The sequence below is a fragment of the Marmota flaviventris genome, chromosome 10 (genome assembly GCF_047511675.1).
Source record: "Marmota flaviventris isolate mMarFla1 chromosome 10, mMarFla1.hap1, whole genome shotgun sequence".
Classification (NCBI taxonomy): Eukaryota; Metazoa; Chordata; class Mammalia; order Rodentia; family Sciuridae; genus Marmota; species Marmota flaviventris.
In genome coordinates this window covers 123,314,502-123,330,996 of record NC_092507.1, presented here as the reverse complement: position 1 = coordinate 123,330,996, position 16,495 = coordinate 123,314,502, and the positions used below count along the sequence as shown (strand labels likewise).

General features: G+C 40.5%; 1 protein-coding gene across 1 annotated transcript; it reads left to right on the top strand.

Annotated features, from left to right (window-relative positions):
- Positions 1-16,142, top strand: Mrps21 (mitochondrial ribosomal protein S21). The gene is made up of 3 exons (XM_027953870.2): positions 1-249; positions 415-569; positions 15,314-16,142. Exons 2-3 carry the CDS (start codon positions 487-489, stop codon positions 15,492-15,494), a joined length of 264 nt encoding a protein of 87 aa, XP_027809671.1. The 5' UTR covers positions 1-249; positions 415-486; the 3' UTR covers positions 15,495-16,142.
- Positions 16,143-16,495: the final 353 nt, after the last annotated feature.

Here is a 16,495-nt window from a genome sequence, read left to right as displayed (position 1 = left end):
CGAGCGCCGGGGGCCGGGCGCGTTCTGAGGGTGCCGGGTGAAGGACTCCCTCCGCGGTCGGGAAGCCTCGGAGGGCCTGCGGAGGGCCGGGTCTGCACGGCGGCCCCCTCCCCCACGCCCGGCAGACTCCTTGTCCCGTGAGCGGTCGCTGGACCTGCGGCGCGCCCCTGCCCCGGCCGTCCCCCCGCGCCCGGCGACGCGGCCTCGGTGGCGAAGCCTGGCTACCCTTGGTTTTCCCCGTTTTCTCGGGTTTGTACTAGCAAAGAGAACAAGGGAGTCTTCTACTGATTCTCATGTTCTACGATACAGATACCCTCCGCGTGCCCCGTCTCGCGTGACCCTGAGCACGTTTCCTTTTCAGACATTGAATAAAGCGCGCGGTGACGTGCATTTTGTGGTTCTTTCTCTTACTAGGTCTCTGTGCTTTCCTTGCCTTTTCTCCGCCCTCCTGTAAGTCCTGAAGAGTGAAGACCTAAATCCAAAGTTATGGCAAAGCACCTGAAGTTCATTGCCAGGACTGTGATGGTACACGAAGGGAACGTGGAAGGTGCATACAGAACCCTGAACAGGTAACTACGTAAAGGGATCAGAAACAGGACTAGATGGACTCTCTGGGAAGTGAGGTCGTTACTCACCCATACACACCCATCACGGATTGTTCTTAAACCAGTGCCAACCCAGGTGGGGGTCTAGCCTTTTGAAACTTCTCAGCCCCACAGTTTATTTTCTTAAAAATGAAATTCTTCCTAAAACCTAACTGTGAAGCTTATTTATCAAGCGATACTCATCCCTTTGATAAAGAACCTGAGTTTTACCCACGACTTACAAAAGAACCCAAAGGGAAAACTGAGATGTGAAGTTGCTAGGAAGCAGTAACATTGGTAAATAGCTAAGGGGGGGATTGGTGTAGGACAAGGCCAATGGAAGAGATTAATTTAGATTGGGATCTTGGAGAAACAAGTAAGAGATGGGATGTCATTAAAGGTTTACAAGAGGGTTACGGATAAACAAAAATACATAGATGTGAATAAATTAGAAGTGGAGGAGCTGTACTGAAAGATTTTTGAATGCTAGGCTGTGAGATAAAGGATAACCCTAATAATGCCTTACCACTCAAATTTCTCAGTCAGAAAGTTCCCTTGTCACCACTTGTAAGATTTTTGACTTTCTGGAATTCCTAATTCATTGTTTTCTCTCTTCAGTGAGAACCATGGTTTGGAGAAACAAATATGTGTTGAGTTGAATTACCAAGGAATTGTAGGAGTATTTTTGTTTTGGGTTTTTTTTTTTTTTTTTTTTTTTTGCATGATACTGGAGATTGAATACAGGGATGTTCTACTAATAAGCTACACCTACAGCCCTTTTTTATTTTTTTATTTTGAGACTATGTCTCATTAAAGTTTCCCAGGCTGCACTTAAACTTGTAATTCTCCTGCCTCAACCTCCTGAGTAGCTGGGATTATAGGCACCACCATACCTGGCAGGAAGGAGATTTTAAGAGATTACATGAGCTATCCCTCTGTCTTAAGTCCTTTGATATGGTTTCTTTTCACAAGTAAGGGAAGCCCATAAAGATTATATTTCTTGGGTCATGCAATTATTGAATGGTGTAGAGAATCATAAAGCACACTTTTTTAGTGTTCTTTGCTCTATATTAAAAGGTTACTAGCTTTTATGGAAATGGAGGGGACTTGTGGTAGTCATTTTCCAGTTAAGAAACCTTATTTGATTAGGTTTAAATATTGGTTGGATTTGGGGGACTGAGAGTGCAAGTAAAAGAGAATTTTAATTTTTAGGAAAGCCAAGTTCTGGGTGAGCAGGGCCACATGGCAGAAGAATGCAATAAGTGGGATGCTGTCAGAAACTAAATGAGCAGTTTCAGAATCAGGATGTTTTTTATTCTTTTAAAAGCATCTTGTTTTGGAGGCTGGCAATGTAGCCCAGTGGTTGCCTAGCATGTGTGGGGCCCTGGGTTTAATCCCCAGCACCTGCAAATAAATAAATAAACTCAAGATTTGGTCTTGGGTCAGCCCCATCACCTCATTCTGTTTTATGCAAACCTTGGGGCAGAAGGTATTCCCTGTGCATTGTCATTAAGATTAAGAGTAATCCATTAGCATACCCTATTTATTTCTTTTTTTCTCTGTTGCCTGCTACTCAGTCCTTCTCTCTTTCTTTCCTCCCTTCCTTCCTCCCCCTCTCTCCCTCTCTCTCCCTGTGTCTCTGTCTCTCTCTCTCTCTCTCTCTCTCTCTCTCTCATTTCAGACCATCTGGTGTCATGTCTGAGAGTGATGAAGTGTCTGATGACCTTTCTCTGTCCTTATGTTGGAAGCACAAAATGTTTTTACAGGTGACATATAGACTCAATAGTGAATTAACTAGTGAAGTGAAATACTGAATTTGGGCAAAGGAATATCTCACATATAACTACCCTTTTCTTCTCCTGACCTTTCCCTATAAATCTTTTTCTGTGTGTTTTATTTTATTTATGATTTATTTTAGTGGATTTAAATGGGTCAGAGTGGTTGAGAGATGTTTTTGTTTTGTTTTTACATTCTAGGCAAGCACTCTATCACTAGTTATATCTCCACCTTGAGATGATCATATTATTGAGGGTGTTGAAGAGTAGCTATTACTTGATGATAAAACAAATTCCAGAAGGCTCAGTTTTTGGTCCCCTTAACTTAACCCCTGTTTCTAAAGCACAGGTAGCACAAAAGGAAGGATTTTGTGTTTATAAAATTAGCTACTTTAACAAAGAACCAAAAACATGGCAGGGTATTTTTGTGTGAGTGTGTGGTACTAGGGATTAATCCCAGAGCCTGGCACTTGCTAGGGGAACAGTCTACCACTGAGCTACCTCCCCAGCCTTTTTTGAAATTTTTAATTATTTTGAGACAGAATCTAATAAGTTTCCCAAACTGATCTCTAATTTGCTATCCTCTTGCCTCAGCCTCCCAGGTTGCTATGGTTACAAGTATGCACCACTGTGCCTTACTACCATTTTAATGCTTTTGACCAAGCTACTGCTTGAAAATAGTCTGTTCATGTTAATAAGCACTATAACTGAGTGATTCAAGGTGCAGAATGCTGGGCATGGTGGCATGCCTATAATCCTAGCGAGTCAGGAGGCTGAGGCAGGAGGATCTCGAGTTCAAAGCCAGCCTCAACAAGAGCAAGGCACTAAGCAACTCAGTGAGACCCTGTCTCTGAATAAAATAAAAAAATAGGGCTGGGGTTGTGGCTCAGTGGTTGAGTGCCCTGAGTGCCATACACACACCACACTCACAAAGTGCAAACTACCTGGTTCAGATCCAAGCTCTGCCACTTAATAACTTCATGATGTCTGATAAGTTACTTAATGTCTCTGCCTTAGTTTCCTTATATGTCAAGTGGAGCTTATTAATGATATCCGTCTTAATAGTTGACCTGAGGCTTGTTAGTTGATACCTGTAAAGTGCTTAGAAGAGTGTTAGTCAGCTTTCCTTTGCTGTGGCACAATACTTGAGAAAATCATCCTAAAGGAGGAAAGGTTTATTTTGGTTCACAATTTCAGAGGTTTTAATCTGTGGTCAACTTGTTTCATTGTGATGGGACTGTGGTGAGGCAGAGTATCATGGTGGAGAGGGCATGGTACAGGGAGCCAGGGATACAATCCCCCTTCCCTTCCCTACTCTCTTCAACTGCGTCCCACCTCTTATATTTCCACCACCTCCCAGAGTCGCATCAATGGATTAACCCACTAATGAGGTTAGATCCCTCAAGATGCAGTCATTTCCTGAAAGCCCCACCTCTGAACATAGCTACACTGGGCACTAAGCCTCCAACACATGAGCCTTTGGGAAACATTCCAGATCCAAACTATAATAGTAGGCATTATGTGTTAGGTATTATCCCAATTTGGAACTCATTGTAAGGAAGTTTTGCTTCCTTAATGAAACCTTGCTTCTACAGTGGAACTCATTGTAAGTTGGCTTTGCTCTATGGGTGATTTGTTTTTTCTTGAGAGACTGAGAATTTACTTTTAATTGTCTTCTGTCTTCCTTGAATAAGGTTATGCTTAAGGTGGCCCAGAGATGAGAAAAAAGTGGAAATAATTATTTAACTTTATTTTGACATGAGGATTAGTTTATCAGTAGTAAATGAATTTTCTTAAAGACTGTAATGCTTTCCCACCAAGTCCTCTTCTGTTTAGCCTATTGCTAATCTCTATTTAAATAACAGTATTTATTCTGTTTGTATTCATTCTTGTATATATAGAATGTATCCTGCATTTCCACTTTCAAAAATTTTAAACAAAAAATCTGAGAAATAAAAATATCTTTATGCCAGGCATGGTGGTACATGCCTGTAATCTCAGTGGGTGGGAGGTTAAGGCAGGAGGATCACAAGTTGAAAGCCAGCCTTAGCAACTTGGCAAGGCCCTAAGCAATTTAGCAAGACCTGTTTCTAAATAAAATATAAAAAGGGTTGGGAATGTGGCTCAGTGGTTAAGCACTCCTGGGTTCAATCCCCAGTGCCAGGAAAAAAAAAAAAAAAGGCAATAAACAAACAAACATTAAAAGCCAGCCTCAGGGCTGGGATGTAGCTCAGTGGCAAAGTGTCTGCCTTGCATTCGCAAAGCCCTGGGTTGGACCCTCAGTTCCAAAAAAGACAAAAAAAAAAGCCAGCCTCAGCAATTTAGCAAGGCCCTAAGCAACTAAGTGAGATCTTAATCTCAAAATAAAAAACAAAGGGCTAGGGATATAGCTCAGTAGTAAAGCTCTTCTGGGTTAAATCTCTAAAACCAAAAAAAATTAATTAATTAAAAGGGTTGGGGTTCAGTGGTAAAGTGCCCCTAAGTTCAATCCCCAGTACCAAAAAAAAAAAAAAAAAAAAAATATATATATATATATATATATATATATATATATATATATATATATATAAAATCTACTATCTGTGATGGGGTTGATCATCTCTTCATTGAAGATTGAAGCCAGGTCTAGCAGAAAGCACAAAGTCAGGGCTGGGGATGTGGCTCAAGCGGTAGCACGTTCGCCTGGCATGCGTGCGGCCCGGGTTCGATCCTCAGCACCACATACAGACAAAGATGTTGTGTCCGCCGATAACTAAAAAATAAATATTAAAATTCTAAAAAAAAAAAAAAGAAAGCACAAAGTCAGCTCTCTTTTCTGAGAGGAGCCTTTTTTTTTTTTAATTGGTTGTTCAAAACATTACAAAGCTCTTGACATATCATATTTCATACATTTGATTCAAATGGGTTATGAACTCCCATTTTTACCCCGTATGCAGATTGCAGAATCACATCAATCACATCGGTTACACATCCACGTTTTTACATATTGCCATACTTGTGACTGTTGTATTCTGCTATCTTTCCTATCCTCTACTATCCCCCCTCCCGTCCCCTCCCATCTTCTCTCTCTACCCCATCTACTGTAATTCATTTCTCTCTGTTGATTTTTTTTCCCTTTCCCCTCACATCCTCTTATATGTAATTTTGTATAACAATGAGGGTCGAGCCTTTTGTTCTAGTTAACAAGGTACAATCATACTTCTTTGTGTCCTTCTCCAAAATCCTTATTCAGCCAGGATCTTTTTTATTTAATCACTACAGTTTTTGCTTTTCCTATTTTTTCTTTACTGTTTTTCATTTTGACCTAAACCCCTTCATTCTCCTAGGTGTAAGCTGGTGGTAGGTAAGGGGAAAATAAATGAATGCTAGAAAATAGATGTATGTGTGGATACCTTCTTCCCCCCTGGCCTGGTACTGTTTCACATATTCTAGGTAATTGGTTTTCAATTCTCTCTAAATTTCTATCTTTTTAGAAATAGCAGTCTCATAACTCTGTTAAGATTCCCTTTTTTATTAGTGATTGGCAGTTTACACATACATTTTTCCTGAGTGGAAGTGTTAATTTTAATCAGAAGCAATCAGTGTGACATCCTATAGTTTTCAATCCTGGCCACTTTTTTAGAACTACCTGGGGAGCCCAGGCTCACCTCTTAACTGCTGGGCTCAAGCAATCCTTCCATCTCAGCGTCCTGAAGGTGCTACCACATCCAGCTTAAACAATCATTTGGGGCCAGAAGTATAGCTCTGGTGGATTGCCTACCTAATGTGTGAGGCCCTGGGTTTGATCCCCAGCACTGAAAAAACTAAACAAAAAACCTCTTAGTGCCAGGGCCCAACCTGAGGCTAAATGAGAATATCTGTGGCATGATGCCTGACCAGCAGCATTTTCAAAATGCCCCATGAGATTTTAATATTTCATAAGAATTGAAAATCATTTTAATAGACTTTAGACTCCTTAAGGCAGAGACTTATGTGTACTTTTTTATTTGTATATGCCTCACATTTACTGAAGGGTCTTGCACATAGGAAGAGCTTGTTAAATGTCTAATGAACATAAATATTCTTTGTCTTTTGTCAGTCCCTTTAAGTGTTTGTCAAACTTTTCCACTGAAGTATCCTTAACAGCAGAGAAAAGCGAAGGAACTACAGAGGTTCTGTCATTATAAGCAATCGCAGAATTTTTCTGAAGTTTCTCTTTTGTTTTTAATTAAAATTTTAGCTAAACTTTGTATTAATTGCCATTTTATCTGTTTTAGGGCCAGCACTCCTGCCCTTACTTGCCCTCACTTCACTTAATTTTTCTTTTTACAGTGTTAGGGATTGAACTCAGAACCTCACACATGCCAAGCAAAAGCTTTGCTACTGAGCCACATCCCCAGCTCACTACAGTTAAAATTGGTGTTCCAGAAAGGGGATATAGCTCAGTGGTAGAGTGTTTGCCTAGCATGTACAAGGTCCTGCCATTCCTTCCCCAGCATGTTGAGGCCCTGGGTTCGATTCTCAGTACTGTGTATGAATAAGTAAAATAAAGGTCCATTGATAACTAAAAAAAAATTTAATAAAAAAATCAAGGGCTGGAGTTGTGGCTCAGCGGTAGAGCGCTCGCCTAGCATGTGTGAGGCCTTGGGTTTGTACCTTAGCTCCACATAAAAATAAATAAATAAGATGATATTTAAAAAAAAATCAAAAGGGAGAGAAAGTAGGTACTCAAGTGAGATGTATCAAATTTATTCAAAAACCCCTGTTAAGTACCTTAATTGAAAAACAGTATTTAGCCAGGTCTAGGGGGAGCATGCCTGTAATACCAGCAATTCAGGAGGCTGAGGCATCTCAAAATTTTAAAAATGCTCTGGGAGCTGGGCATGGTGGAGCATGTCTGTAATCCCAGGGGCTTGGGAGGCTGAGACAGGAGGATTGCAAGTTCAAAGCCAGCCTCAGCAACTAAGTTAGCAAGGCCCTAAGCAATTTAATAAGATCCTGTCTAAAAAATAAAAAGGGGTGCGCTGGGGATGTGGCTCAAATAAATAAGTAAAAATGAAAAGGGGTGGGGAGGTGCTTCAGTGGTTAAGCACTCTGGGTTTTAATCCCTGGCACGAAAAAAAAAAAAAGGTTTGAGGGCTGTAGGTCCATGTACTTGTATAGTATGCATGATGCCATGGGTGTAATCCCCATTGCCACAGGAGGAAAAAAGAAAAGAAATTTGGGCCCCAAAGACTCAGAATCTAAAGTTTAATATTTAGGCTTCTTTATGAGTTTGGAAAATTAAAACATTGTGGCTAGGATTGTCTGGAAAGCCAGTACAAGAAGTGCATTGGCACCAAGCAAGGTGGCTCACACCTGTAATCCCAGTAGTTTGGGAGGCTGAGGCAGGAGGATTGAAAGCCAGCCTCAACAACTTAATGAGGCCCTGTCTGGGGATGTGGCTCAGTGGTTAAGCACTCCTGGGTTCAATCCAAGGGTTGGGGGGCATTGATTGCAGAGAAATAGTTTGGAAAAGTATTATGGAAATGACATATAGGTATAGATATACAGATATATAATTTTTTTTCTGCTGTAGGGGATTGACCCCGGGGTGCTTTAGTTATATCCGCAGCCTTTTTTATTTTTTAGTTTGAGACAGAGTTTCTAAGCTGCTGAGGGCCTTGCTAAGTTGCTGAGACTGACCTTGAACTTTTGATCATCTTGCTTCCGGAGTCACTGGGATTACAGGTGTGTACCACAGTGCCCAGCTATGATTTTTATAATCCTTAGGAAGGATACTTGTCATTTTATTTTCTCTCTTTAGAAAGGTGTATTTCTGTTTCTTTTTTTATCTTGGATTATTAAATATGTGTTCCATAAATTATTTCTTCAGTTTTAGGGGGAAAAGTGAACAGGTATTTTGCTTTTAGAATAATTTTCTAGGCAAGGACTTTTTTAAGCTTGCAAATGTTAACTGGGTCAATTCTGGAGTGGCCTAGTCTTCTGTCTTCCTGCCTACTAAATAAGTATTTTCTGACTATTGCATTTTACTTCTTTTTCTCTGCTTTTCTCTAATGTCCCCTCTGACCACCTTTTCTGTACATGTTTCTTATCCCAGGTTTCTCATTAACCTCTTTTAGCTTTCTGATAGTTTAAAAATAAGTTGGCTGTCACGGATGGTGGTGCATACCTGTAATCCCAGCAACGCAGGAGGCAGAGGAAAGAGGATCACAAGTTCCAGTGATAAAGTGTTCTTAGGTTCAATCCTTCTCCCCCCCACCCCCTACCTCCTGCAAAAAAAAAAAAAAAAAAGATTGCTTGTTCTGTTCTCTAATTACTATAGATAGGAGAGCAAATGAAAGGAGAGGAGGTGGTAAAAACTTACCATGTTTGGAGTACAGAGGAAGTCTTGCAAAGGAAACAACCTATGTGTCTGCCCAGGGACACGGCCACAAAATGCCTGTTACATAAGCAGAGGCCCTCATCCTAGGATGAGGAGATGGAGAGTGGGGGTTGCTAGGAAGCTCTGTGTGATTGGCTGGCCCCCAGACAAGGAGAGGGAAACATACTGGAAGCATGCCCAGTTGACCCCTTTTACTCCTGGTGGGCCAGCTTCTGGGTCCATTGAGTCCTACTGCCTACACATTGGTCTTGACGTAAGCTAGCTACACTGACATGTGAGTCTGCCACCCCCAGCTCCTCCCTCTAGGCAGCTCGGCTCCTTTTACATAATCAGTTGAATTTCACTAAAACTGGCAGCTGGTTTCTCCTTCATATTAGGTTGCCAGGCACCCAAACTGCAGGCTGATATGTTTACACTAAAGCTCTTGGTCTGCTAGTCCTTGAACTACCTTTGGAAGCAGAAGCATTATTAGTAACACCCTTCCTATTTAGTTCAAAGCTCTTCCTCCCTCTTTATCTATTAGAGATAGTTAAATAGATGCCTCTGCTGTAGGGACTGGAGCATTTGAAGTTAATCTGCTTTTTCAGGATGACTAGAAGGTACCCGGTAAGAGAGAATCCTCACCTAGCATCTCATAATTTTTATTTGCTTAGTGTTTTGGAAGTTAATTAGAACTGCCCAGGGAATACCATTTCTCAACCATATGTTCTTTCTATCCTTTCCCCACCTCTGCCCTATGTTTTTTTTATTATTATTATTATTATTTTTCTTGTTTTACCTTTTTGTTTCAGGCATTTACTTAGTAAGATGATCATCTCTGTTTCAAAACTCTTTTTGAAATACCAAGAGTACCCCAGAATGTGTTTGAATTCTCTCTTCTTGCAGTTCCTTTCATCCTACTTTTAAACTGTCTTTGTTATTCCAATAGACTCCTCTTCCTAGGTGATGCTATGTTCAGATTCTCTGTCCTTTTTATAGTCCCTCAAATCCAGACTTTTTCCTTTTTACATTATATATCCAGTCTTCCTTTCAGAAGCTTTTTGTGTATTTTCCCCAATATACTAGTCTCTAGTTCAAAAAGAGACCTTGACTAAACAGTAGTAAACACAGGCCTGGACAGAAATCAATACTTAGGTGTTTAGATCATTTCTTTTCTTCAGTGTTGCCATATCTTGACTCTCATTTTCCTCTTTGCTCTAGTTCTTCCTCTTTCGCCTAGTTCTTCCTCTCTCTCATTGTCTTCTTTGCCTGTAGGCTTCATAATAATTTGTCTTCTGTACTTGAAATGATTTCCATTTGAGAAACAATATTATTGCAGAGCACTACACTACAAACCTGGATTCCTGTAGCTCCATTTTGTGATCTTTGGCAAGTCAGCCTCTGAATTTTAGTTTCTTAATTTGTAAAAATTTGACATTATCTTCCTAATCAGTTTCATAGGATTGTAATTAGGATCATGGTTTTAAAAATACTATTTAAATGCTAATGTTTTATTTTAGTAAAGGTAATATAGAGGGTTTCTGAGCTAATAACTGACAGAACTGTACTGTACTGCAAAAAAAGGCCACTGCACAAGGATTAACTGTTCTTAATTCTAGTGCAGTAGACGTTTCTCCATCATTGAGAAGGTTCACTTTTACCATACATGTTTTAGTCAGCTTTTCATTGCTGTGGCTAAAATACTTGACAAGAATAAGTTAGAGGAGGAAAATTTTTATTTTTTGGGCTCACGGTTTCAGAGCTTAAGAGCTTTAGTCCAGGGTAGGCCAACTCCATAGCTCTGGGCCTAAGGTGAGGCAGAACATTGCAGTGGAAGGGTGTGGCATCAGGAAGCACAAGATATGACAACCAGGTAGTAGAGAGAGTTCTGCTTACCAAGGCAAAATATAAACCCCAGAGTCACACCCTGAGTGGCCTACTTCTCCATCCACACCTGGCCTACCTATTCTACTGCTCTGCTAATTCTCATCAATGGATCAATCCACTGATTACACCTCATAGTTAGCCATTCGACCTCTGAAAATTCTTGCATTGTCTCACACATGAGCTTTTGAGGGGCATCTCACATATAAACCATTTGCTGATAATTTTCTTATTGCCAAGCATTATGACATATGCAAAAATGAATGAAGAATTGGTCTTTGGGGCCGGGGTTGTGGCTCAGTGGTAGAGTGCTTGCCTAGCATGTGGGAGGCACTGGGTTCGATTCTCAGCACCACATGTAAATAAATAAAGGTCCATCAACAATGAATGAAATATTAAAAAAAAAGAATTGGTCTTTAATCTTAGAAAGAACACAACCAATAAGGGAATTTTTTTTTTTTTTCAATGTAGTTAAATATAATACTACCTGATCTGTGCTGAAAGTGGCATTGACAGTGTGCCTTGGTTCTTCCTGGACCATGAGCAGCGACATAGCTTAGGAAGTTGTTAGAAATGCATCTGGGGGTAGGGTGTGGTTGGGTAGTAGCATATTTGATACCGCGGGTTCAATCCCCAGCACTGTGAAAAGAAATGTAAATTCTTGGGCTGGGGTTGTGGCTCAGTGGTAGAGTGCTTGCTTTATAAGTGTGAGACCCTGGGTTCAATTCCCAGCACCACATATAAATAAATAAAATAAAGGTCCACTGACAACTAAAAAATATTTTTAAGAAAGAAAGAAATGTAAATTCTTGAGTTTCACTCTAGACTTCCTACAGAAGAAGAGACTGGAGGTGGCACAATAGTCATGTTTTAACAGGTTTTTTAGTTGACTACCGCATGCACCGCATGCTAAAGTTTGAGAATAGTGCTTTAGGAAGGGAGGGTGGGAGTAATTGGTTTCACCTGGATGAGTTGGGGCACTTTACCACTGAGCTATATTCCTGCCCCCCCCACACCTTTTTTTTGATGGGGGTCTCAAAAAGAGAATGGAAATAGGGCAACCTACTTATCTCTCAGATGAGGCTGGCCTTGAACTTGAGATCCTCCTGCTTCAGCATCCAGATATAACAATTGATTTGGGCCTTTGAGGAACAAATAGAATTTTTTTTTTTAATTTATTTATTCTAATCAGTTATATACTTCAGCAGAATGCTCTTTGATTCATTGTACACAACTAGAGCACGATTTTTCACTTCTTTGGTTGTACACAAAGTAAGGACACACCATTCATGCCGTCTGCATGTACCTAGGGTAATGATGTCCATCTCATTCCATTGTCTTTCCTATCCTCATGCCCCCTCCCCTCCTCTCCCTCCCGCTTTGCCTAATCCAAAGTTCCTCCACTCATCCTCATGCCCCCCCTCCCATTTTAGATTAGGATCCATTTATCAGAGAAAACATTGGGCCTTTGGTTTTTGGGGATTATCTTACTTTGCTTAGCATGATATTCTCCAGCTCCATCTATTTACCTGCAAATGCCATAATTTTATTCTCTTTTATTGCTGAGTAATATTCCGTTGTATGTATGTATATGTATGTATATATATATATATATATATATATATATATATATATACACACACACATACACACACACACACACACACACACAAACACCACGGTTAAAAATAGAATTTTATTAGGTAGAAAAAGAAAAAAATGAAGTTGGGTATGGTGGCAACTGCTTTTAATCCCAGCGGCTTGGGAGCCTGAGACAGGAGAATTTTGAGTTCAAAGCCAGCCTCAGCAATGGCAAGGCACTAAGCAACTCAATGAGACCCTGTCTCTAAATAAAATACAAAATAGGGCTGGGGATGTGGCTGGGACTAAGTCTGTAAGTCTGGGACTCACTGTACTAGATGATCTGATTTATGTGTTGAGATGGGTTCACTTGAGTTAGTTAAGGCCTTGCTAAATTGCTGAGGCTGGTGTTGAACTCTTAATCCTCCTGTTCCAGCCTCCTAGGTCACTGAGATTACAGGTATGTGCCACCTTGCCCGGCTCTAATGTAATTCTTATGGAATAAATTTGGGAAGGAGACAAATACAGTTTTGTGTAGGGTTTGAGGCAGTTGGAAATATTCGTCTACCTCTAACATAAGATTTGTTCTAGAGGGGCTGGGGATGTGGCTCAGGCGGTAGCGCGCTCGCCTGGCATGCGTGCGGCCCGGGTTCGATCCTCAGCACCACATACAAACAAAGATGTTGTGTCCCCCGAAAAACTAAAAAATAAATATTAAAACATTCTGTCTCTCTCTCTCTCTCACTCTCTCTTTAAAAAAATTGTAAAAAAAAAAAAGATTTGTCCTAGAGATAAAAATTTAGGAGTCAACAGTATCTGGGTCATTTTTTTTTCTCAATCATAATATGACACTAGAGTCACCTGGGAAATTTAAAAAGATTCCCAGTGCATGGCCTTACTCTAAACCAGTTAAGTCAGTCTTAGAAGAGTGAGAGCTAGGCATCAGTACCTCCTAAAAAAGTCTTCAGGAAATGAAGAGTGTATCAGGGTTGAGGCCCTCTGGCAAAGGTTAGGAGAATCATATATAATCAGAATCAAGAAGGTTTATAGTCAGAATTTGAAGGGATAACATTTATGGGTAAATTGAGAAAAAAAGCCTATCCTTTTTGAGCCTTTTGATCTCTAGTGCCTCATTTCTCTGTTGTAGGACTTTAGTATTATATCCGCATGACTGTTTCCAACAGAACCTGCATAGATCATCTCTTTTTGGGAGTGTGCAGCTATTCTCTTGGTTCCCATCTCCTGGCCACTAAAATCTGAACCAGCTGATCCATACAGATAAGACAGTCTAGTAGCCTACAAATTATTCTGTACCTGGGGATTAGAATATATGGTCTTTACTGTAGAGGGTCAGTGGAGAGGCCTGTCAGGAACCTTTGTATGAGGGACCCAAGAGCCAGCAGGGAAGGGGACCCCCACCATACTGAACACAGAACCTCATACATGCTTGGTAAGTTCTCTACCACTGTACTGCACCCCAGCCCCTCATTCTTGATGTTAAACAGCAGGATCCTGGGAAAAGAGCCTATAGGACAGTGGTTCCCACCTCTATTCACATTTGTAATTTACCTAAAGCTATTTTCAAGTTTAATCTATCGTTATCTCAGACTTTGTAGTCCAATATAGCAACAATAAATGGAGCTTTCCACTGGGCAGAAAACTAGCTAGTAGTTTTCTTGTTTTTATTTTCTTTGTCCCTTCTTCAAATTATAATAGCCATGTGTCAACCTCTAATTTCCAGTTGTTTGTGACTTTACATATAATGAAAGGACAAGGTAAGCAGGAATGGAGGGCAGCAATAGGAAGGTGCCACTGACTTCTCCATGACCAATCAATAAGGAGTTGAAAGGGAAAGACAAATTATACATTGGGAGCCTAAGGATTAGGTTGGTTAAATAAATAAAGCCCCAGTGTCTTCTTGGCTTGGAACAAAGAGGTGAATTTGTTCAGGGAGTTATTAGTCCAGTGGGGAAAAATTGCTTTGTAAGGAATTGGGCAGGTGACCAAGAAATAAAGTGTCAATTTAACTGACATTTATATGAGATTAATATTAATAAAACATGGTTTCTGCCTTCAGGGATTTTCAATTTAATGAGGGAGACTTTTGTATAAATAAATAAATGGCAGAATGAAATAATCACTAAACTGATGTACAATAAAATTATTTTCTTTAAGAAAATAAGGGAGTGGGATTGAATTTTCACTGGTGTGGTATGGGCTGCCTATTTCCTGCATTTATGTAGGCCCCAATATTTCTCAGACTTCAGCTGTATCAATTCGCCCTCCCCCATCCCCAATACTAGGAATTGAACCCAGGGCCTTTCACATGCTAGGCAAGCACTCTACCACTGAATTATATTCCCAGCTCCTTTTTTTTTTTTTTAACTTTTAAGACTGGGTCTTGCTAAGTTTCTTAAGGCCTCACTAAGTTGTGCAGGTTCGCCTTGAACTTTTTTCAGTCCTCTTGCCTCAATCTCTGGAGTAGCTGGAATTACAGCTGGGCTAACCATCAATTCTTTTTTTTTTTTTTTGTCGTTGTAGATGGACAGATGCCATTATTTTATTTGTTTATTTTGTTAGGCAAGTACTGTACCAGTGAGCCACAACCCAGCCTTAACCATCAATTCTTAATAAGAATGCAACCAAGCCAGGTGCTGTGGCACACACCTGTAATCTCAGTGGTTTGGGAGGCTGAGGCAGGAGAATCCCAAGTTCCAGGCCAGCATCAGCAAAAGTGAGGTGCTAAATAACTCAGTGAGACCCTGTCTCTAAATAAAATACAAAATAGGGCTGGGGATATGGATCAGTGGTCGAGTGCCCCTGAGTGCAATCCCCAGCACCCCCCCCCCCCAAAAAAAAAAAAAAAAGAATGGAACCGTATTCTCCACTAAGGACCAAGTAGGAATCACCCCCTAAAGATTTATATTTCTGGGCTGGGGGTGTGGCTCAGTGGTAGAGTGCTTGCTGTGGGTTCGATCCTCAGCACCACATAAAAATAAGTAAATAAAGATATTGTGTCCATCTACAACTAAAAAAATTAAAAAAAAAGATTTATATTTCTTTAAATTACAAATGACTCCTCCCATTTGGAGTTTGTAAGCAGCAATGAGCCCAAGCTTCTAATCTGATTACCTGCCTTCATACAGAATCCTCAGCATGGATGGGCTCATTGAAGACATTAAACGACGAAGATACTATGAGAAACCTTGCCGCAAGCGACAGCGGGAAAGCTATGAAACCTGCAGGCGGATCTACAACATGGAAATGGCTCGAAAGATCAACTTTTTGATGCGAAAGAATCGGGCAGATCCATGGCAAGGCTGCTGAGACGCCGATAGGAGGCCCACATCCAGTTTGTCTCCACCTCTTTCTCTATAATAAACTCAAATCGACTATATGCAAGAAAACTTGCATGTAGAGAAGCAACCCCACTGGTCAGCAGTAGACTGTCTTTCTTATTAAGTGAAAGACAAACAGTCCAAAAGTAGTCTAGGAGAAGAATGGTGGTGGTTAAAGGATAGGGAAGGGGGCTATCAGCAATTGTTTAATGGGCCTAGAGTGTCAGTTTACAAATCTGAAAACATTCTGAAGATAGATGGTGATGATTGCCAACAAAAAAGTGAATGTACTTAATGCCACTGAATTACACACTTTAATAGTTTAAAAATGGTAATTTTTGTAAAAGTCTTTTCAGTAAGTATGTTTAATTCTAGGGTATGTAAGGAAAATTTACAAACTCTGGTGGGGCATATACCTACCATATTCTACCCACTTTTATGAGCCCTTAAGCAAAATCTTATTGGAAAAGCATCAGTTACTTTTTACTGAGCTACTCCCCGCATCCCTGTGCAACCATTGAACAAAGAGGAGAGGAATTATTTATGTATTTGGAATAAATCTGCTTCCAGAATACCTTAACAGTAGGCTGAAGTGGTGGAATCCTTGCCAGAGCAATAAAAGACAAGTTTAACATCAGTGTTCATTCCTGTTTTCTGTCTGTCCTTTAGTTTTCCTAAAGGAGGCTAAAGAGGGATGGTAGAAAAGAAAGTAGTAGATGATACAAAAGACAGAATAGGAGACTGTTGAAGGAAGGGCGCAGAGCCAGAAATACTCTATAGCAGTGGTTCTCAGTGTGTCCTTAGCATCAGCAGCATCACCTGGGAGAACTTGTTTGCAGTGCAAATTATGGGACCCTACTTTAGGTCTTAGGTCTTTTGAATTGGAAATTGGGGTTGAAGTCCTGCAATCTATTTTAACAGGGCTGCAGGTGATTCTGATACCTGCTATAGTTTGAGAACCACTGTTACCACTACCACGACCTCAACGTC

Bases quoted from the DNA above. Each gene is read 5' to 3' on its own strand.
- Mrps21 (XM_027953870.2), top strand. From the start codon at position 487: ATGGCAAAGCACCTGAAGTTCATTGCCAGGACTGTGATGGTACACGAA. The intron at 570-15,313 runs GTAACTACGTAA...GCCTTCATACAG, and splicing joins GCATACAGAACCCTGAACAG to AATCCTCAGCATGGATGGGC.